General features: G+C 49.2%; 9 protein-coding genes across 9 annotated transcripts; 3 read left to right on the top strand and 6 right to left on the bottom strand.

Annotated features, from left to right (window-relative positions):
• Nucleotides 1-1,197: 1,197 nt before the first annotated feature.
• On the bottom strand, nucleotides 1,198-1,731 carry N7515_004998 (uncharacterized protein; the record flags this gene model as incomplete). The annotated part of the gene is made up of 1 exon (XM_056665742.1): nucleotides 1,198-1,731. One exon carries the CDS (start codon nucleotides 1,729-1,731, stop codon nucleotides 1,198-1,200), a length of 534 nt encoding a protein of 177 aa, XP_056522692.1.
• A 1,641-nt stretch (nucleotides 1,732-3,372) lies between these two features.
• Nucleotides 3,373-4,176, bottom strand: N7515_004997 (uncharacterized protein; the record flags this gene model as incomplete). The annotated part of the gene is made up of 1 exon (XM_056665741.1): nucleotides 3,373-4,176. The coding sequence occupies one exon, from the start codon at nucleotides 4,174-4,176 to the stop codon at nucleotides 3,373-3,375; it is 804 nt and encodes a 267-aa protein (XP_056522691.1).
• Nucleotides 4,177-4,482: 306 nt separating this feature from the next.
• N7515_004996 (endopolyphosphatase) lies at nucleotides 4,483-6,432 on the bottom strand (the record flags this gene model as incomplete). The annotated part of the gene is made up of 2 exons (XM_056665740.1): nucleotides 4,483-6,203; nucleotides 6,261-6,432. 2 exons carry the CDS (start codon nucleotides 6,430-6,432, stop codon nucleotides 4,483-4,485), a joined length of 1,893 nt encoding a protein of 630 aa, XP_056522690.1.
• Nucleotides 6,433-9,070: 2,638 nt separating this feature from the next.
• On the top strand, nucleotides 9,071-11,081 carry N7515_004995 (uncharacterized protein; the record flags this gene model as incomplete). Its single annotated transcript, XM_056665739.1, has 7 exons — nucleotides 9,071-9,217; nucleotides 9,271-9,340; nucleotides 9,404-9,554; nucleotides 9,610-9,851; nucleotides 9,903-10,223; nucleotides 10,284-10,541; nucleotides 10,600-11,081. The coding sequence occupies 7 exons, from the start codon at nucleotides 9,071-9,073 to the stop codon at nucleotides 11,079-11,081; spliced, it is 1,671 nt and encodes a 556-aa protein (XP_056522689.1).
• Nucleotides 11,082-11,323: 242 nt separating this feature from the next.
• N7515_004994 (glycoside hydrolase family 15 protein) lies at nucleotides 11,324-12,914 on the bottom strand (the record flags this gene model as incomplete). The annotated part of the gene is made up of 3 exons (XM_056665738.1): nucleotides 11,324-11,774; nucleotides 11,834-12,644; nucleotides 12,698-12,914. 3 exons carry the CDS (start codon nucleotides 12,912-12,914, stop codon nucleotides 11,324-11,326), a joined length of 1,479 nt encoding a protein of 492 aa, XP_056522688.1.
• A 2,195-nt stretch (nucleotides 12,915-15,109) lies between these two features.
• N7515_004993 (Mitochondria protein Fmp29) lies at nucleotides 15,110-16,863 on the top strand (the record flags this gene model as incomplete). Its single annotated transcript, XM_056665737.1, has 3 exons — nucleotides 15,110-15,195; nucleotides 15,245-15,843; nucleotides 15,938-16,863. The coding sequence occupies 3 exons, from the start codon at nucleotides 15,110-15,112 to the stop codon at nucleotides 16,861-16,863; spliced, it is 1,611 nt and encodes a 536-aa protein (XP_056522687.1).
• A 1,298-nt stretch (nucleotides 16,864-18,161) lies between these two features.
• On the bottom strand, nucleotides 18,162-19,828 carry N7515_004992 (uncharacterized protein; the record flags this gene model as incomplete). Its single annotated transcript, XM_056665736.1, has 2 exons — nucleotides 18,162-19,461; nucleotides 19,518-19,828. 2 exons carry the CDS (start codon nucleotides 19,826-19,828, stop codon nucleotides 18,162-18,164), a joined length of 1,611 nt encoding a protein of 536 aa, XP_056522686.1.
• Nucleotides 19,829-20,471: 643 nt separating this feature from the next.
• On the bottom strand, nucleotides 20,472-21,551 carry N7515_004991 (uncharacterized protein; the record flags this gene model as incomplete). Its single annotated transcript, XM_056665735.1, has 3 exons — nucleotides 20,472-20,758; nucleotides 20,812-21,004; nucleotides 21,060-21,551. The coding sequence occupies 3 exons, from the start codon at nucleotides 21,549-21,551 to the stop codon at nucleotides 20,472-20,474; spliced, it is 972 nt and encodes a 323-aa protein (XP_056522685.1).
• Nucleotides 21,552-22,320: 769 nt separating this feature from the next.
• Nucleotides 22,321-24,722, top strand: N7515_004990 (uncharacterized protein; the record flags this gene model as incomplete). Its single annotated transcript, XM_056665734.1, has 6 exons — nucleotides 22,321-22,434; nucleotides 22,492-22,883; nucleotides 22,974-23,249; nucleotides 23,313-23,777; nucleotides 23,835-23,944; nucleotides 24,013-24,722. 6 exons carry the CDS (start codon nucleotides 22,321-22,323, stop codon nucleotides 24,720-24,722), a joined length of 2,067 nt encoding a protein of 688 aa, XP_056522684.1.
• Nucleotides 24,723-26,521: the final 1,799 nt, after the last annotated feature.

Raw genomic sequence — 26,521 nt, 5'->3', positions numbered from 1 at the left:
TCGTAGTGATACTAGCTTGTCTTGGTGTCCCACTATTGCTGTAGTAGATAATCAGAGCGGGATCGATGGATTCTATACGTGAGTAGCGGCCCAGATGGGGCATACAGCGCCTACATCTATGATGTGCTGCGTTTTCAGGGCTAAAGCAGGGCTGGTGCAATCACGATACCCAACCGGTGGCAACCCTACAATCGATTGACTTGACATGCGCTGTCCTGCATATACTAGTAGTCAAAACTTCGCGATGTCAGCTCAAAGTGTAACTAATGACGGGTTGGCCGCTACGTGGCAGCGGCTCAAGGGAAGAAAGAATTAGGGCGACGTCGTGGATTGGCTAGGAAGCGATGATTTCATTCTGCCTGGCTGTGTATGGATCATCTAGCCAGCTAGACCTTCTTAGTAGATGCCCAAGCCCTTGGGTCAGGCTAAGTCGGGTTAATGTACCTGAAATAAAAACCTTGCTAGCACAGACTTGCCACGCTGGCAGTGGCTGTGATGGGGTCTGCTGGGCACGATCATTGAGATCATTGCGGGCCCGACTGAAATGCGCCTTGAATTGACGAGTCACGAATTGACAGAAGTGAAATCAAGTGATCACCCAATGGAATGTTAACTGTAGTACAACATGTTCCCTAGATAACTATGTCCAGTAAGTAGGGCCTTGAAGTAGCAGTTTGTTGACGTCTCGGCAAAGTTATGCCAACTTCTTCACCGCCAGAATGATGCCCTTGTTGATCATCCAATCACAACACAAGTTACAAGCGCGTTGTACAAAACCTGATAACCTCGATTCTGATTGTACATCAATGCGCTTTGTTCATTTTATTTTCCATCCAGTACGGAGTATGGCATCTGTAAACATCATGCATGAAGATGCGGGAAGTAGTTACTGTTGAAAAACAAAAGAAGTATGGAGCTTATATGTTATTGGTTTCCGACTACTCCTTGCTCCACCTTGAAGCTCTATAACTCTGGAACTCCCGGCCAATCTACGGAGTACTTCTTATACATTTAAAGAGGCAAAACACTGCCTTGATGATCGTTGTGTCTTATAGTTTGAGAATAATCCGCTTCAGCTAGGAAGTAAAAAATAAAAGTACAAACACGGGAAGGAAAAAACAAGCAACAGAACAAAAAAGGGAAATCATTGGGAGTTTATGCCTTGTCTTGGGGCCGGTCTCTGAAAGGGATGTTTTCTCAGCCACGGACCGGAATCTCGTGGAGCTCATGTGTGTGAATCAGTGATGGCCCGATCACAGGAAGGAGTTCGTCTAGCTCTACGGTTGACGAGAACCGTGCATATGCCTCCCAAGTCATGCGCACAAAGACTCCTGCAGATGCATTGGTTTCATAGGCATCTGTGATTTCCACTTTGAACTTGGCTGGCAGGTTTTCAACACCGTTCTCAAAGCCTTGGACAACCCGCTTCGGGTTTCCTTCGAGAACGAGTAGAACAAGGACATGAGTTTCGCGGCCGGAGGGAAGTTGTGATAGTGGGCGGGAATGTGATGCAAGGCCTATGCTCGAACTTGAGGCATGACCAGAAGACGAAATTCCTGGCGAGGGAGGAATTGAAGTGGACGTGACGCGGAACGGTAAGACAATGGGAGTCACCCCGGTATGACACGAAAATCTTGGCATGTAGCAGCCACGAGGAGTTTCATTCTGTACTGCATGGAAAATTTCATCTGTCGAGACAGATATCTTCCCAGAGTGAGAAAGTTTTCGCATGGTTCGCGCAACTCGCTGTGTAAAGGATATTCCAGGTACACGGGATCTCGTAAAAAGAGCCACAAGCAGCTAAGATATGAGTTGTCGTCGGGTTATCCGCAATAGCATTACCGGAATAACAACAATCTAGAATGCACAAGGTATCCATAGGATAAGTGTGGTAACTCAATTCACGATCGATGGTGCGCCATGGAACAGATTTTTCCTTCTTGGTCGCGGTAAAAGAAAGTTGGTTGAGTTGATTGATCGTGCCGTGGCCAGCGTAAAAAAAAATGAAGAGCGTTGGTTTGGAAATGCGGTGTTTAGATACAACTTCTTGATGTAGGCGATCTCCCAAATCCCAGCCTGGGACGGGATTTTCATGGTTTATGACAAATTTTTGACTGGCAACGTCGAAAAGATCAGCCATCATGTGGGAAAAGGTTTCTCCATCCTCTTGGGCACGAGTGTTGTCATCGTCCCAATAACAGGCGAAGGCTGTAATTTGTGAGTATATTCTCTCTCGGGCCTTAACCGCCCGTTCAAGTGCAGATTTTAAATCGGGAAGAGCAGTCTTTTTGGAGCTGATCCTTCTCGGATTTTCGATGGAGATTTTGGGGATACGGGTGAAGTTGCACCAGAGTCGGGCGAGGTAGGAGGGTTAGACTGAGAAGATTCCATAGTCAAGTGGCGCAACCGAGTGCCGAATAGAGGATATGCAGAAATCGATTTGAGTACAAAGTGAAAAAGGTAAGAAGTCCCCTTGCCTCAGGTTGGCTCAAGGGTCTTGGGTATTGAGGGCTCACGGGTAACTGGCGAAGAGAACTTGAGATGATAGAGAGGTGAATAACTAGGGAATTGAGAAATGAGTAAAGGTGAAAGATTAGTGAGAGTTGTTTGCTGAAGTTAAAGGCAGAGACGTTTGTGAAAAGGAAAGAAAAGAAAGAAGAAATTCAGACCTGGAGACTTAATAAAGGTAGGACAGGGTAGGACGAACCATAGTAGAATCAAACCTACTATGCCTATTCGAGCAATCCTTATTGTAAGAACCATAGAACCTCATGAGTCATCCGATCAGGGCGGGCCCAGTGAAGCCTCTATTGAACGTGGCTCAACTTGCATCGGCCATTGACGCAATCTGGTCGATAACCAAGTGGTCGACAAGTTGAATGAGGCAGGCAGTGCAGTATCTAGGTATGGGGGCATGAACACTTGAATGTTCCTCAAGCCTACACTGTCCCTCCATGTATATAGCATTTCATGGAATCGGTAGTATGGAAATACTGCACCTACACGGTAGACGATTGATTTTACACCCTATTCTTTATTTTCCTGGCCCCATTACTCGTCTTTCGCCATGGACGCAGTTCTTCAACCGGGGACTCTCCTTCTTTTCGCCTTAAAGAACGCCTCTTGCTCGGAAGGTGTGTACAGTAACTAGGAACTCGCGGTAGTGACTGGCTCAATAATTCGTTTATGTCAGCCTCGAGTTCATGTGGCAAAGATAATGAGTTCCTGCTAGGAAAAAATGGTTAGACTAAACTTTGGCCGGATTGGATTACAGCCTGCTTTTCATAGTTTCATGGATCAGTTCCTTCTTCCCGATTTGCCCCATTCCACTAGTTTCGTAGCCTCAACAGATAGTCATGGACAACCGTGATCCTAGTCTGTTCCATCGTCGTCATACACGAAAATCCGCAGTATAGCCTTGGCAACCTCGACGCCATCGTGCTCCAGATGCGCTGTCTCGGCCGCCCGATCCGCATGCTCGAGGTCCTTGATCCCGCCGCTATCCACCCTGATCTGGATCTGACGTCTCACCATGTCCTCGTCAAATGCAAGATGTGCCTGCGTAGTGAATAGCCGGTTCGGGATGTACAGACGCTGGACAGGTGTATGCTCACTACGGCCCCAGCACGCGATCTCGGTGTCCGCGGAGAGCATGTCGGGTCCAGCGGACGCGGCTGTGGGCACCGAGACGACTTGATCCTGGTGCATCTGATGCAGATGGATGTGGTCATCGCGCGTTCGGAAGAGGCGCTGGCCGGCGGGTGCGAGCATGATACGACAGTGACCGAGTTCCCAGTCTTGCGAGGGCGCAGGCCTGACAGAGCCGCCGAGGAGGCGGGCAAGGAGCTGATGGCCGAAGCAGACTCCCAAAAAGCGGAAGTCGGGGCGCTTGATCCAGAGCGTCTTAAGGAGCTCCAGCAGCTTTAGGATCCATTCGTTGTTCCCGTGGGCATCGTAGACGCTCCCTGTAATGAGCAACCCGTCAAAGCGGTCGAAATCTTGTACGGATGGGATATGGCCACCTTGTTCGGACACGACAAAGACTTGATCTGTCTCTACACCCAGAGGCGGGTGATGGGCGGCTCCAGCCTTAGAAAAGTGATGATGTACAATCTGGCCAAAGGAGCCGCGTTCCGAGTACGTGTCTGGGTGAGGCTTGTCGGTCTCGAGGACCATAAGGCGTATGACAGGTGCCGATTGGGTCGGCTTATCACAGTACTTCTCATGACTCTCATAACTCAACCTTCACCCTTACCCTCACCCACGTTTCTTTGCTCTACGTCTTTAAAAATGGATCCTCAGACTGTGCTTTGCACTACATGCCTTGTACACCGTGCAATAGATGAATTTAAAATTATGTGTAATCTATAACACCATGAGATGCACATCTCTCCACTGTATAAGCTTGAGATGCATAATATGTGTCCATGCAAGTATCCAAACAAAGAAAGCAAATAGAATACAGGATCATCGCCTAATCATTCAATCATCAATATTTTCAAACCCAACGTAAGCGCGCCTCAAAAAAGCGCGCCAGACGTCGATCTTGGGGTTCTTTTTCTTAGCGACAGACCAATCAGCCGGGCTGTCAAGGTCGCTAAGTTGTCCTCCTTTGGCATCTTCATTCTCCTCGCCAAGTTTGGCTGCCAGTTGGAAAAAGCTGCGCACCGTCAGATCCTTCATTCGGTACACGTCATCGTTCGTGGTGTACTCGATCTCGAAGTCCAGGCGAGCATTGTCACCTCGTTTGCCCGCTGCGATTTCTTCGTGAATCTTGCTTATATTCGAGAAGTACTGGGTGTAGCTGAGGAAGGTAAATGCCTGGTTGGAGTATGCCGGGCCGGGAGGAGCGGTTGGGGAGGGTGGCTCGGGGACTTTGAAATTGGGCTTCTTTTTCTTCCCCTTGTGTTTCTTCTTCTGGGTTTCAGGAGAAGCGAGTGGACTGTCGCTGGTTTCTGCGTCAACCTCGAACGTACCAACTTCGAGCAGGCTCCCCTCAATCTTAGGAGAGAATGCATCAGCTCCATGTGTAGCATCATCTAGTCCTGTGACATTGTAGTTGATCACGCGCAGGCTGGGGAAGAAGTTCGGGACAAGACTGGGAGACACCAGCGATACGCTGTATCGTTCCGCCCAGGGGCCTCCGATCTTCTCCAAAAACTTCGTCTTTTTCCGTTCCTTCTTTTTGCTCTTCTTTCTTTTCTTCGACGGTTCAAGTTCGGACACATCTTCTGAGTTCAGCCAGGAGCCAAGCTCTTCAAAAACTCCAGGCGGAGGAGATGGTAGAGAGGACCACTGGTTTCGAAGCGACTGAAGATAGTCCGCCTTGGATGTAACCGACACCTTCCCATCGGCCTCCGAATCAATGTCGACCTTATTGCTATCTTGCAGCATGAAGTGATCAATGTTCATGTGTCCGTAAATACTACCGACGACAACGTCGCGGTATTGGCGCATCCAAAGTGTGTATTTCTGCCAGCACGTCTCGTCCCAGTTCTTTTTCTCGCTTGACCGGGCGGGGGGTACATGGCCCATGAGAATGACTTTCATATTGCGACTGCGAAGGATTTTCAGCTGCACTCGCAACCACTCCATGTGCTCGTATCCAGGTTGGGACTTGGAGTTACATCCGTCCACAGCGCTGTTGGAATCGAAAAAGTACATCGTGTTCAAACTGATCACCGCCAGCCGGCTGGGAACCACCTCCGTAGTGAACCAGCCGCCTTCGACGAAGGTATGACGCTGGTCTTCTGGAATAAATGGGCTCCATATGTCCGCAAAACGCTTTGTCCACTTGTTCGGCCCCTCGTGGAAGATGTTGTGGGGCATAATATCGTTGTTACCGAATGTCGGGATCACGGGAATGGACATCTTGGGCATAGCGTTCAAGGTCTCACGAACGCCCTCCTGACCGAAGATGCTTACCCATTTCTGGGAAAGGAATTCATTAAGCTCCACAATCTCATCCGCTGTGCGAGGGAGCTTCTCGTCATTGTCGTGTCGTGCAGAATCTCCAGTCCAAATCACAAAATCAATCTGATCCTTCAAATTTTCTTCAATCCATCGAAACGTTTCATTCACAAGTGATAGTGGTGCATCGCAATCTGTGCCTTCGGCTCCAAAGTACCCGGCGCCACCATCACCGTGGTGGCACGAGCGATCGATCGAGGTGCCGGTCTTGTATAAACGGTCGGGGTGGAAATCTGTTGGTCAGCACGGTCTGTACAACAGGGATCATTGAAGTAGGAGCATGTAGATACCAGTTATGTGCAGAAATCGTCCCCGGAGAGGTTTGCCTGAGCCCTCCGCCAGCACCTGGGCAGTGGGCGCCTCGACTGGACCAAGACGGTCGGCCAACGGCTGCTGTTGGTCCAAGGGGCTGGCGGAGATGGCGTCGGCAAAGAGGCCCAGCAGCAAGAGAATTGACTGCATGAGTCCTCTGTACCAACTTATCGTTACACCAAGGATAATATGGTGAACGTCAGAGATGATTTGTGAAGATGAGGATCTTATCGCCCCTGCAGGGTCACGTCACTGAGCGGGTGCGACAGCCGAAGTCCAGGAACGGCCAGCCAATCAGAGGCTTACACTATACCCGTGGACGCAGCTGTAATGTGTAGAAAGGAAGAAAGAAAATCCGAGGACTTCATAGTTCACGGACTCTGCTAGGTATCGTTAACGATTAACGACTGCTGAGAATATTTGTCACCAAGGAATCTTAACTTAGCATGCGGCCTCACTGAACGGCGGTGCTCCGTCCTATGAATGGAACCCTGAACGTTGTTACAAGCCAGAAGGGAAAAAGAGCACTTGAGATATCTTTTTCCTGTACTCAGGAGTCAGGACGAAGGTAACAGAACTGGAGAAGGAAAGAGGAAAGAAGAGGAAAACTCCTTAGTCCTTCTTATGTTATTGTTCTGCCATGCTTGCTCCTTCTCTTAACTAGCTGTCGGTTGCTCATCACAAACGTGTCATCGACTATACGATCAAGATTGAGGGCAATCTGGTGCAATTCTCTACGGATAAGACTTCCAGGGATGAGGCTTCTAAGGGTGACTGCAATGGCGAGATAAGAACTGCCAATTCTTGTAATTTTTCAATTCCCAACTCCTAACAAAAGCTTCCATTGTCAGATCCTTTACCCTCTGCTCGACTGTTTCCCTGAGAGCGACTGAGGGCAATTTGGAGCCGGCAAGCTTGACCACGATTGCAGGGAATACGACTGTACTGCGGCAGAAATCAATTGATGAGCCTCCGAACGAAGGTGCGGCTAAGATACAATCTATGCGTTGCCCTTTTAGGGCTGGCAAGTCCCGAGATCGCAATCTATAATTTGGCGCCCCGACATCCAGGATACTCCGTGTCCAAACCAGAGCTCCAAGGGCCAAGACTGCGCAGCCAAGACATTGAAAGTGGTAGTAATGGCCCAAAAAACACACGCACCTCTATCTTGGGTTTGCCTTTCCGCTTGTTGCTGTAGAGGGGAAATGCCAAGTTTACTGACCAGAGGTAATCGGGGCGATGGAGCCGAGGCCCGTTGGATTCCGATGAGCATCGGGAGCTGCCCGTCACCCTCGAGCGTGATCCTCAGTATGTGCCCCTGAACCTCTTTCTCTTAGGCTCCTTGTCTAGGAGACCTACAACATCTCATAGTAGATACCACCGAACTTGGGTGTCTTCTTCCGACAACTGATTCGTGAATACCAAACATTCTCGGGCCCCGTCAAACCTCCTCTACCCGAATCCGAGAAATATACGTGAACCTAAACGCCGTGACTCAAGATTAGTGGCTTGAGCATCACTCTGAGGCGCTTGTTGGGCTTGCCTCATGATTCGTCTCCATAACCAGCAACGCCAGGCGTCGCCGGCCCTCCGTTCCGTAAGAGTCGCCTTTGGTAAAGCTCCGTTCGGCCCGAGGCGGACCTGTAGTGTCAAAGGTTCTGTCTTCGGCCCAAGTTGCGTCGGAACGGCGCTTGGTCAAGCTAGTCTAGACATAATCTTAACTTGGTGGTGGTGGTGGTTAGTTATGCGATGACCGTAGGCTAGTAGCGCACGGCCATCCCCATACAGATATAGATTGATTGGGATTCCCAATCTGATTGAATGCGCTTATTCGGGCCGAGGGCTTAGACAAAGAAGCATGAAGCAATTGAATTGCACGTTCTTGGGAAGCGAAACAGCTCATAGAACTCATCCTTAAAGGGGTTAGTGTATTGTGGGGGTGGAGCCGTGAAAGAGCCAACACGGAGGAAGCTCCGCGCTGACAATGGCCTCCGTGCAGTATTTTTCGATTCTCACGTTCCCATGACACAAGACAAGGGCAAATTGGAATTATACGGTCTTTTTGAGGAGGACATGCGAGCAAGTAAATCCAATCAATCCATCTGGTCAAGGAGAGGCAAGCACTGCCAAGTCCCTGGGTGAGGCCCCCCATCGCCCCTCAGTTACAGTAGAATATCGGCACTTCTATCACACCATCTGAGTATGTAGCTTATGGTACTAATCTAGGGACCCTGTAACATAGGAGAGTACTTCATAGGCTAGCAGTCTAGCCTCTCTACTCTCGAGGCTCCTTTGTGCTACCTGCATCGAGACTACCTAAAATAGATTTGAAAAGGGGCTATTGAGCCCCAGCTGTTTCGACGGGTTTACCTACTAAGTCTCTTTTAGCTAGGCGGGATGCAGGGCCGAGTATCCAGACACCAGACCCTGATCTCCTGGAGAAAACGCCAACGCCAAGAGCAAATGGTATGATTGGGGAATGTCCCGATCCCAAACTAGGATGTGGAGGTATGGGGAAAACGCCACCAACTAGAGGCGTCTGTTGCGCTCTGGAATCACGAGGAAATCGGAGTCTGGGGAGTCCGAGATTTGACCAAACGTCCGGGGATGAATTCTAGTGATTTATCCTCCAAGGATTCGAGTGATAACCTCAGGGGATTATAAGAACCTCATCCCGCCCTGTCCATGGGCTTCACGACTTGTCGCCCCAGTCTTGCCTCTCACTGGCTGGATCATCTACCGAGATCGTGATTCGAGAACTTAGAAATATTCGCGGAATACGATAGTCATGTCGGACGACAAGGCGCATGGCATGTCCACTGCCATTGAGGACACGCATGGCATTGCAGCTGTTCGTGAGGATGCAGCCCGCGTTGCTGCTGGCCATGGAAAGACGATCAACATTGAGGGCGCTAAGACCAAGGAAGTCCACAACGTAAGTTGGTCTGCGAATTGTCAACGAGTAGCATACTCACACTCGGAATATAGGCCGACCTGTTCGCTGCTATCGAAGAAACCAAAATTGAGAGATGGAGCAAGGAGTCCATCCACTTGTACTGTCAGTTTGGGGTCAAGTTCTTCCAGCCGAGAAATGTCCGCTAACACTATGTGATCATCACAGTCTGTATTTTTGTCGCATTCTGTTGCGCCTGCGCCAATGGTTATGATGGATCTCTGATGGGATCAATCCTTGCTATGGACCACTACCAGGAGGTTTTCAAGACTGGCATGGATGGCCCCAAGGTCTCCGTGGTTATGTCCCTTTACACAGTGTATGTTCTCTTCTGTCTCATGCAGAGGATGGCAACTAACCCAAGACGTTGGTAGTGGATCGATCGTCTGCACTCCCATCAGTGCTACCCTTTCCGACAAACTTGGCCGTCGCAAGTGTATGTTTGTCGGCGCATGGGTGATTATTCTTGGATCTATCATTATTTCGACGGGTATGACCCTGGCACAATTCGTTGTCGGTCGCTTCGTCCTCGGTGCCGGTATTCAAATCATGGTCGTCTCTGCTCCTGCTTACGCTGTTGAGATTGCTCCACCTCACTGGCGTGGTCGTGCTGTCGGTGAGTTTCTCGTTTCTTTTCATCTTCGCGCAAGTTTTAACGTCTGACTAGGTTTCTACAACTGTGGTTGGTTCGGTGGTTCTATTCCCGCCGCTGCCATCACATTCGGTTGCGACCGCATTGACAACCACTATCAATGGCGCATTCCTTTCATCTTGCAGTGCTTTGCCTGTCTTATCGTCATTGTCTCCGTATGGTTCATTCCCGAGTCTCCTCGCTGGCTCATTGCCAACGGCCGGGACGAAGAGGCCCTCGCCTTCTTGGCCAAGTATCACGGCAACGGTGACCCCAACGCCCGGTTGGTGCGCCTCGAGGTTGAGGAGATGAAGGAGGGTATTCGAATTGATGGTATTGACAAGAGGTGGTGGGATTGTAAGTCATGCGATGCCAATAATGACAGTGCCAGCAGCAGCTAATCTTCGGAATTACCAGACCGTCCTTTCCTCACCACTCACAGCGGACGCTGGCGTTTCGCCCAGGTTATCATGATATCCGTCTTTGGACAGTGGTCTGGTAACGGTCTCGGCTACTTCAACGCCACTATCTTCAAGGTCATCGGCTATGAGACCAGCTCCATGCAACTGCTGCTGAATCTTATCAACTCGATCGTCTCAGCTGTGGGCGCGTTGACTGCCGTCTGTCTCACCGACAAGATGCGCCGTCGTCCTGTTCTGATCTACGGTACTTTCAGTGAGTTTGATCTTCCCGACTGTTCCTTATACCTTGAGGTCGACTAACAGACCCATAGCATGCGCTATCGCCCTAGCTATCAACGCCGGTATTCTGCAGGAAGTCGCCAATACTGGTACCATCAGCAAAAACAAGGGCCAGGCTGCCCTTGCCTTCTACTACCTGTTCAACGTCATCTTCTCCTTCACCTACACCCCCCTCCAAGGTGTCATCCCCGCCGAGGCTTTGGAAACGACCACCCGTTCCAAGGGTCTGGCATTGTCCGGTTTTATGGTCAGCAGCATCAGTTTCGTCAGTCAGTTTGCTACTCCCATTGGACTTGCGAACATCTCTACCAACTACTTCTGGATTTTCGTTGGCTGGGACATCCTCGAGTCCGTTTTCTGGTACTTCTTCTGTGTTGAGTCCCAAGGCCGGACTCTCGAGGAGTTGGAGTGGGTTTACCAGCAGCCCAACCCCGTCAAGGCATCACAGAACCTGGACAAGGTTGTTGTCCAGCGCGATGGCACCGTTACTGAAAAGATTGAGGCCGATGCTTGAATTAAGGTATATTCGCTGAGGTCACTTGGTTTATCGCGGGGGGTGGGAGGTTGGCGGTGGAATGGAGTTGTCCTATGAAGCCGGCTGAATGGGTATTTACTAGTAGTGCCTTCCCAATTTGATAATAATAATACGTGTACCTATTCTAAAAGCCGGTGAAACGCTGATCCTGTAGTATTTGTCACATCCACACTCTAGGTCATCTTTCGGAAATGAGTATATAGACTCTTCTCCCTCAATATCTACCACGAGCCGACTTCGGGGGGAGCCGTGTAACTTCCCTCGGCCGAGCTTCCCTCACACGTCTCTGCCACCTTAGCATCCGATGCACCCCAGGTAGCAGGCATTGTCCCAGCCCGGCGCTCAGCGGCAGTTACAAATGCCGCATAGGACCAGGTCAAGTCGCTAGCCGAGGCCGGGGTACCGTCATCCCGAGTGAATTGTTCGGCTAGAGCCCCGTTGCTGGGTGCGTACTGCTGAACGATAGACACGAATCCATCGGCGTATTTCGTGACGGCGGCAGTAAGGGAGGTGTAAGTGTCCGAATTACTAGCATAGTCTCCAACAGCAGCAGACGAATCCAGATCCTGGAAGAAAGCAAGACTGGTCTCGGTGATGGACAGGGATCCCTGTTGCTTCCATTGGTAAACTGCATCATACAACTGCTCGGCGGCCGCCAGTGTCGTCAAATACCTAGAAAATGTTAGTCAGAATTTCAAGCCAGATAGATAAAGAACGGAAGATAGGCGTACCATGGGTTTCCGCCCATATAAGTGTCTTCCGCATAACGACCAACGGCAGCGGCAGTTCCAGCATCTTTGCCGCTGTTCACGTTATAGATGGAACGGAACGAGTCGACATATTGCTTGTGGTTGGAAAGAGCACGAGCAGAGCAGGGTTGGAAGGTCACGTCATCGCAGGCAGCTTTAGGATCGAACAGTTGGATTGAAGCAAGCACAGAATTTGCATCGAGACCGGATCGACCATTGTCGGCAATGTTGGAAACGACAGATTTGCCATTCCAGAAAGACTGCAGGAAGCATAGGATCTGAGGTGCTTGGGAATCACATCCATCGCAGGTCTCTCCCAGCGACTTGGAAAATGCGCTGCCTTCCACCAACGCGCGGTATTGTGCAGCAATAGTAAAGAATGAGGAGCCTTGAACCTCCTCCCACAGATCGAATCCAGTTTGGTTCCAGTATTGAGCGACATAGTCGAGATCGTTTTGAACGCTGGGCCAAATGTTCGACTTGACGACATCCTCCTTTTCGCTCGAGACCAAATGGTTGCCGTAGGCGATCATAGCGGTCGCTCGCAGAGCAGGTCCATCGCGTTGAGGACGACCCCAATCACCGGTGAAGGCAGTTTCGTCTACATTAAACTTGGGCTCTGCAAGTCCTTGCCCATTGGACAAGTCGCCAGATGGGTTAGACACGGCCTGCAGCTTCGCCTGAGCAGAGATGTAGTCTTGAATGGTGGATTCCAGGGAGGTTTCTCCAGCAAGGAAGTCATCAATCAGCACCTTCAATGTCAAGGCTGCGTCACGAGTCCAGGTATAAAAGTCTAGCCGATATTAGTTCTCTGCCATTTGCATCTGGAGAGAAGGATGAGCTCACAATCGGGGTCCGATTTAGATGGTGATGCTACCACAATTCCAGCAGACGCTCCAGAAACAGCAGAGCCATCGGCGCCAATGTTGTTCAGGATGGATTTAAGAGCAACTTCAGACTCCGTCTTGATAAACCCATCGAGATCAGTGTCCTGGCGAGGGTACAAGGCGGCTGATAGCACACCTGGTGCCAACAATGCGGTCAAAAGATTGGCTGTCAACATAGCGTATAGAGGGATGGTAGTGGGATCTAGAGTAGTTAATTGCGGGGAACCCTGTGCCTTTTATGTCTCCTCTCCTTAGGTGCCCACAAGCTAATTCGGGACAGGGCTGTGAAGTCGGGGAAATTGTGTCACCGAAGAAACAGGTATACGGACTCGCCGACCGGGCGGGAATTGTGTTTCGCATTGATTGTTCTACAATGCATGACAAAGTGATATGTGTACGGTACGGAGTATGGTGTCCCATTGTAGGTGGTCGCCCGTAGTAGGTGGATGTCGATCGACATAGATCGGCGTGGCTGGTCCCGAACCGAGTAAAGGCTTGTCCGATAAACCGCCGGCTGTGCTCCGCATTTTCATCACCGTCGGTCTTCGTCGTCTAAATTGCTCAGCCTTAGATCATAAGACGTGTTATGTCCGGTAATCTTCCGAAAACTACAGGCCAGGGCCACGGGCGGAGATGGCGATCGTCGTGGGATGAACGGGCAACTTGGGCAATTGGTTGTCCGATTGGTTGTCTGCCTGAAGAAAAAGAAATGAGATGGTCATTTGGGAATAGCTTCCTGCAGGTGCTACTAGAGTCTAGGTAAGCGTATTGAAGCCCGAGGCAGGATCTTCGTGGATTATTTATTCAATGCTACATCCGGCTGTGGATGTGTAGGGCCATGATGATATTCTCATTGACACGATTTAGACGATTTAGACGATTTAGCTCGCGGTACATACATGCTGAGGACAGCCTTGCCAGTTGGCTGGAGGCTTGCCAGTTGGCTGCAAGTTCGCCAGTTGACGGAAAGCTCGCTAAACACGGGTCTGGAACTTGGCACCCACAAGTACATTTTGGGGGGCTGTCTGAGACCTGAATAGTTAGTACCCACTGTAGAGTCCGGCAAAAGTTATCCAAAAGAATAAGCAATTCCTACATACTGACGACAACCAACGCAATTATTGAAAATAGGGCTCTGCCGATCTCTAGATATCAATGAGCGCCACCGGTTAATGGTAAAATTATCACAAATTTCTCAAATTAAAGGTCTAAAGGATGTACCTAATGAATAGCGGCCATTTCGGGTCAAAAGTACTCAAAACACAGCACCAAATTGATAATTTTACACAGTACATTTTCTCGACATGGAACCAACGCAGCTATCCAAAATCGGCGACGATTTCCTCTAGATATTGATAGCCTCTACTGCTTGATGGTAAAATTGTCACAAAATCCTCCAAGTAAAGGTCTAAAGCTGTAGTTAACTACCTAACATTCAGCTTCCAAGCCGAGATGGAGCCTGTCGATGCTGCCGAGGAAAGCAATCACGCGGCCTCTCATATGTCACACGCTGGTTGTAATCCGCAAGAAAAGGTGTCGAGGCATTGGAACCATTGAGGTTATGAAGCTCAGCTATTTTTGTAGCAAGAGGCTCATCTTCCTGAGGCCATCCTACAACAAACCATCCCCTTCGCTTATGCTGCCAAACAACAGAGACAGGGAGAACGATTTTTGTTTCGTGTGCTGTGTTGAAGTTGTAATCGGAATTATGGATATCGACCACCATAAACGTACGGTCTCCCCTTATTTCGATGGCAAGGAAAAGAATTCGACTATCAATCTGCCAGTCTGGAAATATTTCGTCGATGATTTTTCCTGCCGAGACACGATAATCATGGGAATCCAAATGGTTTGTATGCACGATAATCATGGGAATCCAAATGGTTTGTATGCACTTTAATCACAAGTCTTTGTGCTTCGGGCCTTTCGAATATCTTCTCGCGAATCTGAGCAGTGCTAGACATGGTGGAGGAGTAAATCTTCGGGTGACGGTGAGGCCTAAATCATGAGGTGATGGTGAGGTCCGACGAAGTAGATTAATGAGATTATGAGGGTTAAATGCAAAGACGTGGCAGGCAGGCTATCCTTCATACTCGAAGTGGGCGGTTGGGGGGGGAGGTTGGGGGGTTCAGCTGAGCATGTCCACTGCCTTTTGAAGGGGGACGGCTGAGGTAACGGTGGTAACACTCCTTCGGTCGTCAACTTATTAGTGAACTCACACCGGGCAGCATAGTCGTGACTCGTGACTCAAATGTTTTTCTTCTACCATTTTTGAACAATGGTGAATAACTTTCAAAAACTCGCCATTACTAGAAGTTCATCATCCGCTCTTTGTTTGCGGAAGCCGTTGGTCTGTTCCAGGCAGCCTGCCATGTCTCTTTCATCACGCCATCACTTATCCACCAGTCCACCAACGTTTTGCGAGGAATTATTTCGGAATACGTCACGACGCTGGATGTATGTGAAGCCTAATTTGCTTTGATCGTCTTTACTGAATTTCAGCTAGATTCAACGAGACCGATCGTTTGAACGAAAGATACGTCAAGTTTCGGCCAACAGAGCTCCAACGGATCGCCGGCGAAGCAGTACAACAAGACTATTGCCCTAATATTACTAAGCTTGCAGAGGGGGGCTTCAACAAAGTGTTTCTTCTGCAAGCAAAGAATGGCCTTGAAGTGATCGCGCGAATTCCAACTCCTATTGCTGGGCCTCCTCATTATACCACCGCCAGCGAGGTGGCTACCATGAACTTTTTGCGAGCTGTCCTCAAACTTCCGGTACCAAAAGTCTTGGCATATTCCGCGTCATCGGACAATCCTGTCGGAGCAGAGTATATTTTGATGGAGCGAGTGAACGGAGAGAGTCTTTCTTCACGGTGGTTATCTCTCACTACCGATGAGATGAAAGACATTATGACACAGATCGCAGAGATTGAGAGGAAGATTTTTGACTTCCATTTTCCTGCCTATGGAAGCTTATATCAGAAAAAGGACCTTGACGGGGAACCCCAGATATCAATCGTGGATGATTTCTGTATTGGCCCTGTGTCTGCCCGGCAGTTTTGGCATGGCGAACGAAGCAAAATGGAAATAGACCGTGGACCCTGTAGGTTCCTCCCGTTTCCCGTTTCCCGTTCTCCCTTCCCCTCTGTTTTGTTTTAAAAGATATAACCCCTATGACCGGGACTGATGATTGTCAGGGCTTTCACCCGAGGACTGTGTTACGTCCGCGGCTCGCCGAGAGATGGCTGTCATTCAGCACTGCGCCAAAGCTCAGCCTCGTCAGACATTCCTTTTACCGACTAACCATGACATTCTTTCCCCTGAGCACACTTCGTTACTTTTGCGATTCCTACAATTGGCGCGTCATTTAATCCCACCGGATCCCGACAGCGTTCCGACGCTGAGACATCCCGATTTAAGTATGAGCAACATTATGTTGGCACCTGGTTCAACCAAAATCATCAGTATCATCGATTGGCAGGATGCTGTGATATTCCCCCGCTTCATGCAAGCGGGTTATCCCGCATTCTGTGAGCACAATTCCTCCAAACCTCAAAGTATGGATATTCCGTCTCTTCCCGATGATTTCGATGAGATGGAAATCGAACAACAGATACACTGCAAAGCCGTCTTTCGCTTGGAAGAGGCCAATCTATATTACACAGCCGCGACAGGTGTACACAGTGATAAACACATGGATTCGTTGAGACTTCCTTATCTCGCAATGCGGCAGTATCTCCTTCGCCAGACAGGATATCCCTGGGACGCAGACGTAATCAACTTGCGAGCTGCGTTAGTAGGTATCACGACTCCATCGGTATGGCGCGGTATCTCCTCGGCCGCTTGTCCACTTGTGTTCAGCGATGAAGAACGAGAGACCGCCATGGCAGAATCACAGGAATGGAATGAGTCCGAACAACTATTGTCCCGGGTTAGAGAACACCTCGGTATAGATCTGGAAGGCGGGACCGAGCCAAATAACTTTGAGAGGGCAGTGGAAGGCAATCGAAACTTTCGTATGGAAATGGTTCGGCAAGCAGAAACGGACCAGCGGGAGATATGTTGGCGAAACTGGCCGTATAAGGATGATGAGGATGACAGCATGCCTTTCGAGGATATCTAGCTTTTTTGCGAATGAAATACCTTATTTATCTATATTCTTACTCTGAATAGGCGGCTGGCCGCCTCGCCCCTGTAGGCAAGCAGTCCTCGGTTCGAATCCAGCTTTTTATGTACATCGTACGGGGCGCATGCGCCTACGCCCGCAACTCCCATCGTTAACCTCAATCCACCTGACTGGTGCTAGGCCTCGTCCGCCCAGCTTGGTGACAGGTTTTTATATTTCAGAAACAGGAACGATTTGGTATGGGGAGTTCGATAATCAATAACACGATGATTGGGTCTATCCCTGTGAACGGACCGATCGGCTGGGGTTCTGCGGCGGCTGAGGCGGACTTCTGAAGGTTCGGGTTCTTGCCAAATGCCAGTAGATCACTGTTTGGTTATCTGTGATGGATAATGGATGGTTCTTCATGAGTTCGTATCGGTATTGGCGAGTTGTATAGGGACAGCAGGTAGAGACATACACCATGCGATATCTCTCTGACGGGTAATGATCGGCGTTTAGCAGCAATTTGTTTCCGTCGCGCGTCTCCAGGGGGGTAGGTTGAGTACGGAATTCTCGAGCTGTGGGAAACTCAGAGGATTGAATTGAGAAGCAGGGAGAAAGAGCAAGAAAAGGCAATTTGGGGAAACTGCGAGGTTGGTTCAGGGTTCTTGCTGCATACATGACAAACAATTAGTAGAACGTTCGATGAAGCTGCAAGCACGGAGAGTCCCTTCCTATTCAGGCAGTGTCGATGTTTGTTCAACTCTCAAAGATAAATAGGGGACACGCACTTTTGTTTTCTCTCTTCTTAACATCACGCACGTCGCACTTTGTCTTCTCTCTTATTAACAACACGCACCTAACAACCGTTTCATCACTCGATCAATTGCTCAAGTATGTCCTTGATGGCACACGCCATCGTGAAGTCAACAATGACTCCGGAGAAACAGTACCGAGAAGCAAAAATGCTACTCCCTCAGGGGGCTGACACAGATTGTCTCGCCTCCCTACCTGACAAGGATTCAATGCTGCATCTAGCCTAGATGTTGGTGATCGTACGATGATGGGAGAGGCAGCATTGAATCCTTGTCAGGTAGGGAGGCGAGACAACCTGTGTCAGCCCCGGTGAGTGCTTGAGAGAATTATTTGTTAACGAGTCTCGGTAGTCAGTTACTAACTGTATGTTTTCTGAAGCTAAAGTGGGAGGTGGACTTGGTGGACATAGGTGATACCATCACGATTCTTCACTTCTAAGAATATGCTATTTGCCGGCTCTACCTGACAGACCAGGACCGCACCTCTTACCCCAAACATCACTCATTCGGCAACCATCTATGTTTGACCACTTCCTTGCCAAGCTGCTCACGCTGGTAGGTTCTGTACCACATAATCCATCGCCAAAGCTGTGGCGTCGTAGTGAATGTCTCACCTGTTTCTCGGAGACCGGCACATATCCACATGTCGTAATTGATGCCCCAATCAGCAACCATAGTCAAGTGACGAGCCATGGACAACTCATATTGTTGATCATGGGGAAAAGAACTGATATCATCTTGTGTGTACTGATCATCTGACGGATGCTTATCGTCGATCAAACGGTACCACCGTCGATACTTCTCGGTAGCTCTCTGCGAAAAGAAGTATGACTCGAGGCTTTTCTCGGGAGGGTAGACTATTTGCCACAATGTGCGAAAAATGGAAAGGTCGTCGATCGAATCAAGTGCGAGAAGCCTGGAAAGGCACCAAGCAAACTCGCTTCCCTGAATACACTCGATAGCTCTAGGGATTGAAAGGCCCGATGATCCATCAGTCAAGCACCCGCTCGAAGCGTCTTCGAATCCATTCCTGAAAGCCATGCAGAATTTCTCATCCAGCTTGTCTCGCGATTGAGGAAACCCCGGGGGTGACAACAGAAAAGGGAGCGGGACAGTGGTGGTGAATGCCCAATCGATGATACACGTGATACTGTAATCATCATCAACAAAGATATTTTCCGCGCTCAAATCTGGGTGGCAGAGAGCGAATTCGGTCGACGTTGTAATGCCCTCCCAGTTACTTTTGTATTGACTGATCATATCATAGAGAGCGTCGGCGGCGATTAGATAGTCAATTCGGTTTGCCGCGGAGTCACATTTGTTTCCCAAGTACGTAAAGTTAGTCCAAAGATGGTTGGTATATTCCCACATATCTTTGCTGGGGTAGTCTTTCTTGACTGGCATTGGTGCAAAAAAGCAGTGTTTCGCCAGTGGCAGATAATGTGCTTGCCCAGCGAACGCCGACAGGAGGCTGCATAGAAAGTCATCGCTGGAGCTGAAGGGTCCACGGGGGAGGAGTCTCAAGGAATGTCTCTTATACTGCATATGCCCCCGTGAAAGGCATTCTCCGATAGCGAAATGTCCCTCGCTTAAGAAGATGGATCCGATCTGCGAATGGCGAAGTCGAGAAAGTTCCCAGGCAAAACATCCTAGTTGGTGCATTATTTTGTTCAGGGATTCGCTCTGTGAATGCGAAGGAAATTGGAAGTTCTCTTGCCCCCACATCTGGGCCAGCGACTTGCCTTTAGCCCTGCTCATCAGAATGAATGGAACTTGAATGGGGTTGTCCGAAGTCGAGCTTCCAGGGTTAGTTCTTCTTGCTGCACTTTCGAGGCAATCTTGCGGTTCGCTTACCAGGATGCATAGACGGTGGGAATAGGTATGTGCGTGTATTTTTCGAGGAACAAAAGCGTTGCAGCTTCGCTCTCAAGAAGCCTGGCGACACCTTCGTTAGACAGCTCCGGGTGGTTTGGTACTGGTGAGCGGAAGACGCATTCTTCGCCATCTTCAAAGCGAATCAGTTTAGCCCAATTGAAACCTCCGCGTGTGGGTACTTGATTGACATCACAGAAAGAAGGATTTCCTCGCTTCTCGCTGGCCAAGTTGCATAGAGCAGCCACATCAAACTTGCTGTATTTGAAGACCGGGTGCCGCGCCTGCGCCATGACGCTAGGCCCAGGGAGGATCCTTCAGGGTTGGGATAATAAATTCAAGTATATAACGAGCAACTAATGCTTCGAGGGTCCAGACGAGGGTCCACGCGCTCTGCAGCAGAGAAAGAACGAATGTCGTCGTTGTCTCAGGAAACGATACTAGATGTCGACAACTTGAATGGAAAAGCGGGTAGTCCTGACTGAAAGCGGTTAATCGATGAAAATGGCGTTAGAAAAAATGAATAACACATATGAACAGGGTAAGTTGGATGTAGAAGGGAAGAAGACTACCTTGAAAGGCTTTCTATTGTGGAAGCCACGTGCAGATAGTCCGTTGTTACCTTGTTTGCGCGTATACAACACAGCCCTAATGCCCGGGCACACTATATGCTATCTGCATCGGATTCACACCCATTCTCAATTCATCGCCATCTCCCACAATCGCCCACACTTATTCTGACTTTCTATATCAATTGGTCCTAGCTTGTCATCAATTCAGCTTAGGTTCAATCCCTGTTTGGATGATGAGCAAACCGTTCTGTAGTATAATGTTCAGCTCATGTATGGATACAATATTTAGCCTGGCTTGATCAAATACAGGCGTACCTATTCCAAGGTTATAAATATAAAGAAGTAATCCATAAGGATTCCCGAGTCACGAATTGGGTGTACCCGGGGTGATCGGGGTACCACGGAAGAAAGTCTTAAACCGGGGTGCTGGCGGAGCTTCAGGACATTGACGCTTTTTCCCGGCGACACCGGTTGTTGTAACTTCAGCAAACATTTCTCTTCGGGCCCCAGATAGCTCTCTTGCAACTGTGATTTCCTGCCAGTATTTCTTCACCACCTCCCATCTACCACGAGCGAGTGCGGCATCCCTGCCATCTGATCGCACGGCATCAACCCATAGCTTGACCTTGGTAGCAAGATTGGCCCAGAGATCTGTTGATAGACAATCTTAGCTCATATCATCCATAAAATTGTGTAGGACTTACTTCGTAGGTAGGACAGCCCAGGTTCGCTGGTGTGTTTGATATCTAGGATTCCGGCAACGAATTTGAAACAGCTATAGAAATCCCCTTCGTTGAAATGGGTATAGAAGTACTCAGATAAAGCTTCCTCGTCAGTCATCAATCTCAGGGGAGTAGCATGGTCATGGGACAGGTCCACAATGGAGCTTATGCGAGACTATCCATAGAAGTCAGTGCCTGGAATAAATGGCCCTGATTGACCTAATACTCACCTGCATATTACGAAGAGTCCTACTTTTCCAGTTCTTGGCTAATTCTTTTGTATGTTGAACGAGAACCGACCATTCTTCAGATGTGCGCTCAACATCTGGGTAACATTCAACAATCAGGCTTTGGACGTCATCGACGTTAAGATGGCATAAGTAGTACCAACGTAGCTTTTGAGTGAAAGCTTTCTTCGCAGGTCCTTCAATTCGCTCGTAGTGCTTGGCGTTTGGTCTTGCGACACGTTGGTTGTTCGTTCCTTCGGTTTGTATAGGTGTCGGGGCGACAGTCACATCTAGACTAGCATTGTTTTCTGTGGTATCTTCACGAGACTCGTTCGTTGGTTCCGCCGGATGCAAGAGAGGATCTGGTGTTGGGAGGCTGCTTTCCCTTTTTGGTACTTGGTCTGTAAGATCAATGACAAGGATGTCATTAGTACTGTCGGTTGCTAAAGGATCGGACACCGGAGGGGCAGCCGTAGAAGATGCGTTTCTAGGCATGTCTGGTGGTTTGAAAGGTAGGTTCAATGCTCGTTCATTGGTCACAAGCGTCTGAGTTTGATAGGAGAGCGTTCACTTCCACTGCGGGTATGACGCGTTCGAGCTGCTGTGGACCTCAGGAGCAGGTCCTGGAGGCCGACAATAATACTGCGAGGCCGCCAATACTGAGTGGGTCAAGCCGCACTTCGTCGGAAGACATATTTTCCGAGTGTACGGAGTACTGTGTGCTGTGCAGGAGATGGTGGGGCTCCGGCAAAAGGCGGTGTAATTGGCGTTCACCGCCTGCCATTTCCAGTGATGATGATTCAGCATTTTTGGCGCGGATTACCTGGGAAGCAACCCGATTAGGTTTAGTGCACCAGAAATACATATGGCAGAACTTTTGAATCATGTGATAAAGTATGAGGGTACCCACTTGAATCATCTCATTATTTTGGATTGGTTCCCCTTGGCATCTCTAAGCTCCATAAATGCATACAAGCCCCTGTAATTGCAAAGCTTCACAACTTGCCTTTCCATGGGTACTACCATGTTACTACCGTTTTCCGGTTTTTAGTTTCCACCATATGGTTCCTCCAATGGATGGATGACGTTCTGATTATGTAATCGATGATGCTCTGATTATGGCGGACGGTTACGGCGTTGCGCAGTATATAACTATTGCGATCAAAGACTACACTCCTATATGGAGGTTAGTACCTGAGGAACGAAACGATACTCGATAGGATCTGGATTGAAACAACAGCTTAAACACCATTTTTCACTCAAGATGCCAGCCGACACGTCTGATCTGGCTGAGTTCAGCCGTCACGACTCGCAGTTTCAACAGAGTCGCATCTTACCTCATATGAGAAAGAATGATTGGTCCGGGCCTGTTTCCAATGTGAGAGGTCCTTCTATCCATACCTAGCACAATGCAGTGGCTAATAGCGACTGGCAGACCATTTATGTCGGAGTTTGTGTCTCCAAGGCTGCCGATTCTGGCCCTCACATTGCGATTGCCTTCCGTGATCCGACATACCTTCTTGACTTTTTAGAGAAATCCCTTCCTCCAGCAGCCACAGAACTCGACATTAGCCAGTCCATCATCAATGAACTGAAGAACTACAGTGATGTCCACCTGGAAAAGATTCTCGGCGTTGCGCTACCCCGAACTTTGCATGGGAGAATGCCATCTTTATCCCAACGTCTCTGGGCAGAATTGGACATTTTGCCGATCCTCCTCGATGAGGAGTCGTCTATCGAATCTTCCGCTGATAATGAGACCTGTGTGCATTTAATAGACAAAGGTATTGATGAGCAAGCAGATTCGTTGGCGAGAAAATGTACAAGGTACGTACGATCGACGTTCTTTAGGCATTAGGGAAATCTCTTTTTAATATTTCCATTCAACTGGATTCAACCTTAGCTGACGTTCAATAGATTCTTTGGACCCAACGAACTACCTATCTTGCACGTTGGGTTCCTCGGGGACGTGGGGGTTGATGCTCATTTTCACATTAAACTCACGAACAAAGACTGTTTTCAGCAGAGCGTTCGGCCAAAGACTTGGTTAGCCATGGAACACTACGCAAAGGAATTGAAGCAACGCAAGGTGAAGATTGCTTTCTTTAGTGCCACCCCTCAGGGAGGAGGCGTTGCACTCATGCGGCATGCTTTGATTCGATTAGCACATGAAGTCGGCGTGGATGTCAAATGGTAAGCCCAAGCGTGTCATCCTTCCACTCCTAACCTCTACTTGACACTCATTGCTTTGCCAAGGTATGTGCCGAAGCCCAGGCCGGGTATATTCCGAATCACCAAAACCAATCACAACATCTTGCAAGGTGTTTCCGGGGCACATGAACGATTGAGTCTAGAGAATCAACAACGCTTGGTGGATTGGGTCGATGACAATGCCACCAGATACTGGCTACGCGCAGGCGGCCCTCTTTGTCGGTCTGCCGATGGTGGTGCCGATGTCATTGTCGTTGATGACCCACAGATGACCGGTCTCATCCCGATCGCCAAGAGAATTGATCCACAAAGACCTGTCATCTATAGAAGCCACATTCAAATGCGGAGTGATCTTATCGAAACGCCTGGGAGCCCTCAGGCTGAAGTTTGGAAATTCCTCTGGGAGCACATCCAAGCCGCAGACGTCTTTGTCAGTCACCCAGTGGACAGTTTTGTCCCCCGGAACGTCCCGCGGGCTCGTGTAGGATACATGCCTGCATGCACAGACTGGTAATTTCGCCATCATTCTCTATCAGTTGATTCTGATTCGCTAACCGCCTACTCCAGGTTGGATGGTCTAAACAAGAACATGAGAGACTGGGACACTGCGGCCTATGGACGGATGTTCAACCGCTGCTGCAAGGATTCGGGAACGACAACCATTGACTATCCCAACGGTAAGCCACGAGAGTTGCGCATATCATTATCCGTAGTGCGTGTCTTTGCTTTACTAACACTACTATAGAGCCATATATAGTGCAAATCGCACGATTTGATCCTGCCAAGGGAATCTTTGATGTCCTTACCTCATACGACAAATTCCGGAGCCTACTAGCCCGGTCTCATCCTGAGATGAAGGCACCGAAACTTCTCGTTTGTGGCCACGGATCTATAGACGACCCCGACGGCGGTATTATTTACGACGCAGTCTTGCAGCGTATCCGGACCACCATGCCAGATCTCTCAAGTAGCATCTCTGTCGTGCGCTTAGGGCCGTCGGATCAGGTGTTAAATGCCTTGCTCTCCAAAGCACACATTGTCTTGCAACTTTCTGTGCGTGAGGGATTTGAGGTCAAGGTGTCGGAAGGAATTCATAAGGGCAAACCTGTCATCGCGACACGTGCAGGAGGCATACCGTTGCAGTTGGAGGATACAAAGAACGGGTACTTGGTTGAAGTTGGAGATACTGACACCGTCGCCAAGCACCTCTTGAATTTATGGACAGATCACGATCTCTACCAGCGAATTAGTGCTTACTCGTTGAGCCATGTCAATGATGAGGTTGGCACTGTCGGAAATGCTGTGAACTGGTTTTACCTTGCGTCCAAGCTGTCGAGAGGTGAGGAGGTGCAGCCAAACCACGGTTGGGTCCAGGATCTAGCCCGACGAGAGATGGGTCAATCCTATACTGAAGCCGATGGAAAAATGAAGCGATCAGTTGATGAAGAACGCTAAGGTGCAAAATGTATCAAAGAATGGCCATGGTGTTTTTGATGGCCCTGACCATGCCCCTTTCTAAAAGTGCCCTATCCTCCAATTTTACCCCACCCCTCAGATTATTTGTAGAATGAGATGATGCAAAAAGGTAAGGCATGGGCTTACACGTCAGGTGGTGTGGCAGGATAGGTAATACAGTGGTGTCTGATTAGTATTTAACCTCCAGTACTTAGGTCCCCACTTTTATTATTTGACCGCTATCTAGACCGCTTACTTTACCAGCTATCTAAAGCTCACGCGTCACCAACTATTGGATGAATTCGAATTCTCGAGGGTTCTGCCTGGCAGTATTAAAGTGGGTCCTAGGCCCCCAATGTACCGGAGGTTAAATACTAATCAGACACCACTGTAGTAGATTGTTTATTTAGAGCTACCTATACTAAATGCTCAGGTATAAATTCAAGGTCTATCGCATCACTGTACTACTCAAACAATTTCGTCTTCACTTTCTCCATCATTGCTCTGAGTTTTCGGTTCTATCTTATCGTTTCTCTCGGCAATAGCTCAATCATGGGTAGGAAACTCTTCTTTGCTCATCAAGACAACATCGCCAAAGAGAAAGTGTTGAGATGGGATCACCATCCCTATGTTTGCAGACTGAGCTTTCCCCAGATATCTGTTTGATCGTGTGGTTTGAGCCTGGCTTTGTTTGGTCAGGTGACCTTTTTCTGGAGGATATATATTAGGAGATTCCTCGCCCAGATAGATCCATGATCGATTACTTATCCATCTATCTATCTATGATTTGCCAGTAGCATTATCATCTACAAAGGACTGAACGTATTGACGCGATCCCAGACTCGGAACTCTGAGACTCCTGATGTTGCTGCTGAGAACCCTGATGCTGCTACTGAGACACCCGAGCAACCTCCAGAGCCTGAACCCCTGCCCGAACCCAGCTCACCACGAGTGAGGAGAGTCCACTTTGCCGACGAAGCAGTACCTGAACCCCCACAGACAATCAAAAACCTGATGGACTCTGCATACCCGCAAGACACAACAGTACAATCAATCCTGAGAGCATTGGACCAGAATGCCACCAGACACCCTGAGATCACCCTGGCTGATTGCGAGAGAAGAGACAACTACCTGCTTTATAAGAACCGAATCTATGTTCCCGACCACGAAGAACTGAAAGCCGAACTGTTGAGACAATGCCACGAGAAACCCGCCACTGGACACCCTGGCCGCTCGAAGACGTACGAACTGCTCTCCCGCGAATACTACTGGCCACGAATGTACCGATATGTGGAACAATGGACTCGGAACTGCCACACCTGCCGCCGTATTACACCGTCCCGTGAAGCTCGGCAAGGAAGCTTGAAGCCCTTGCCCATCCCCGAGAGATCCTGGCAACACGTTAGCATGGATTTCATCACACACCTGGAACCCAGCCAAGGATACGACGCCGTGCTGGTCGTTGTGGACCGTCTGACTAAGATGAAGCACTTCATTCCCTGTAAAAGTACTTGCAACGCGGAGGAAGTGTCCCGCCTGTATATCAGACATGTTTGGAAACTGCACGGACCGCCTCAGTCAGTTGTATCCGACCGAGGAGCCCAATTCGTCAGTCTGTTCTGGAAACATCTGACCCGTCGCCTGAGGATCACCATCCTACTGTCTACCGCATATCACCCCGAGACTGTCGGCCAAACTGAAAGGGCCAACGCGACTCTGGAACAATACCTGCGCGCCTACACGTTATACCTGCAAGACGACTGGTCAGAGTGGCTTCCACTTGCTGAGTTTGCCGCTAA

The sequence above is a fragment of the Penicillium bovifimosum genome, assembly GCF_028826915.1.
Source record: "Penicillium bovifimosum strain IBT 22155 chromosome Unknown utg000004l_segment0_segment0, whole genome shotgun sequence".
Taxonomy (NCBI): Eukaryota; Fungi; Ascomycota; class Eurotiomycetes; order Eurotiales; family Aspergillaceae; genus Penicillium; species Penicillium bovifimosum.
The sequence above is the reverse complement of the archived record's forward strand: the minus strand, read 5'-3'. Positions and strand labels throughout refer to the sequence as shown.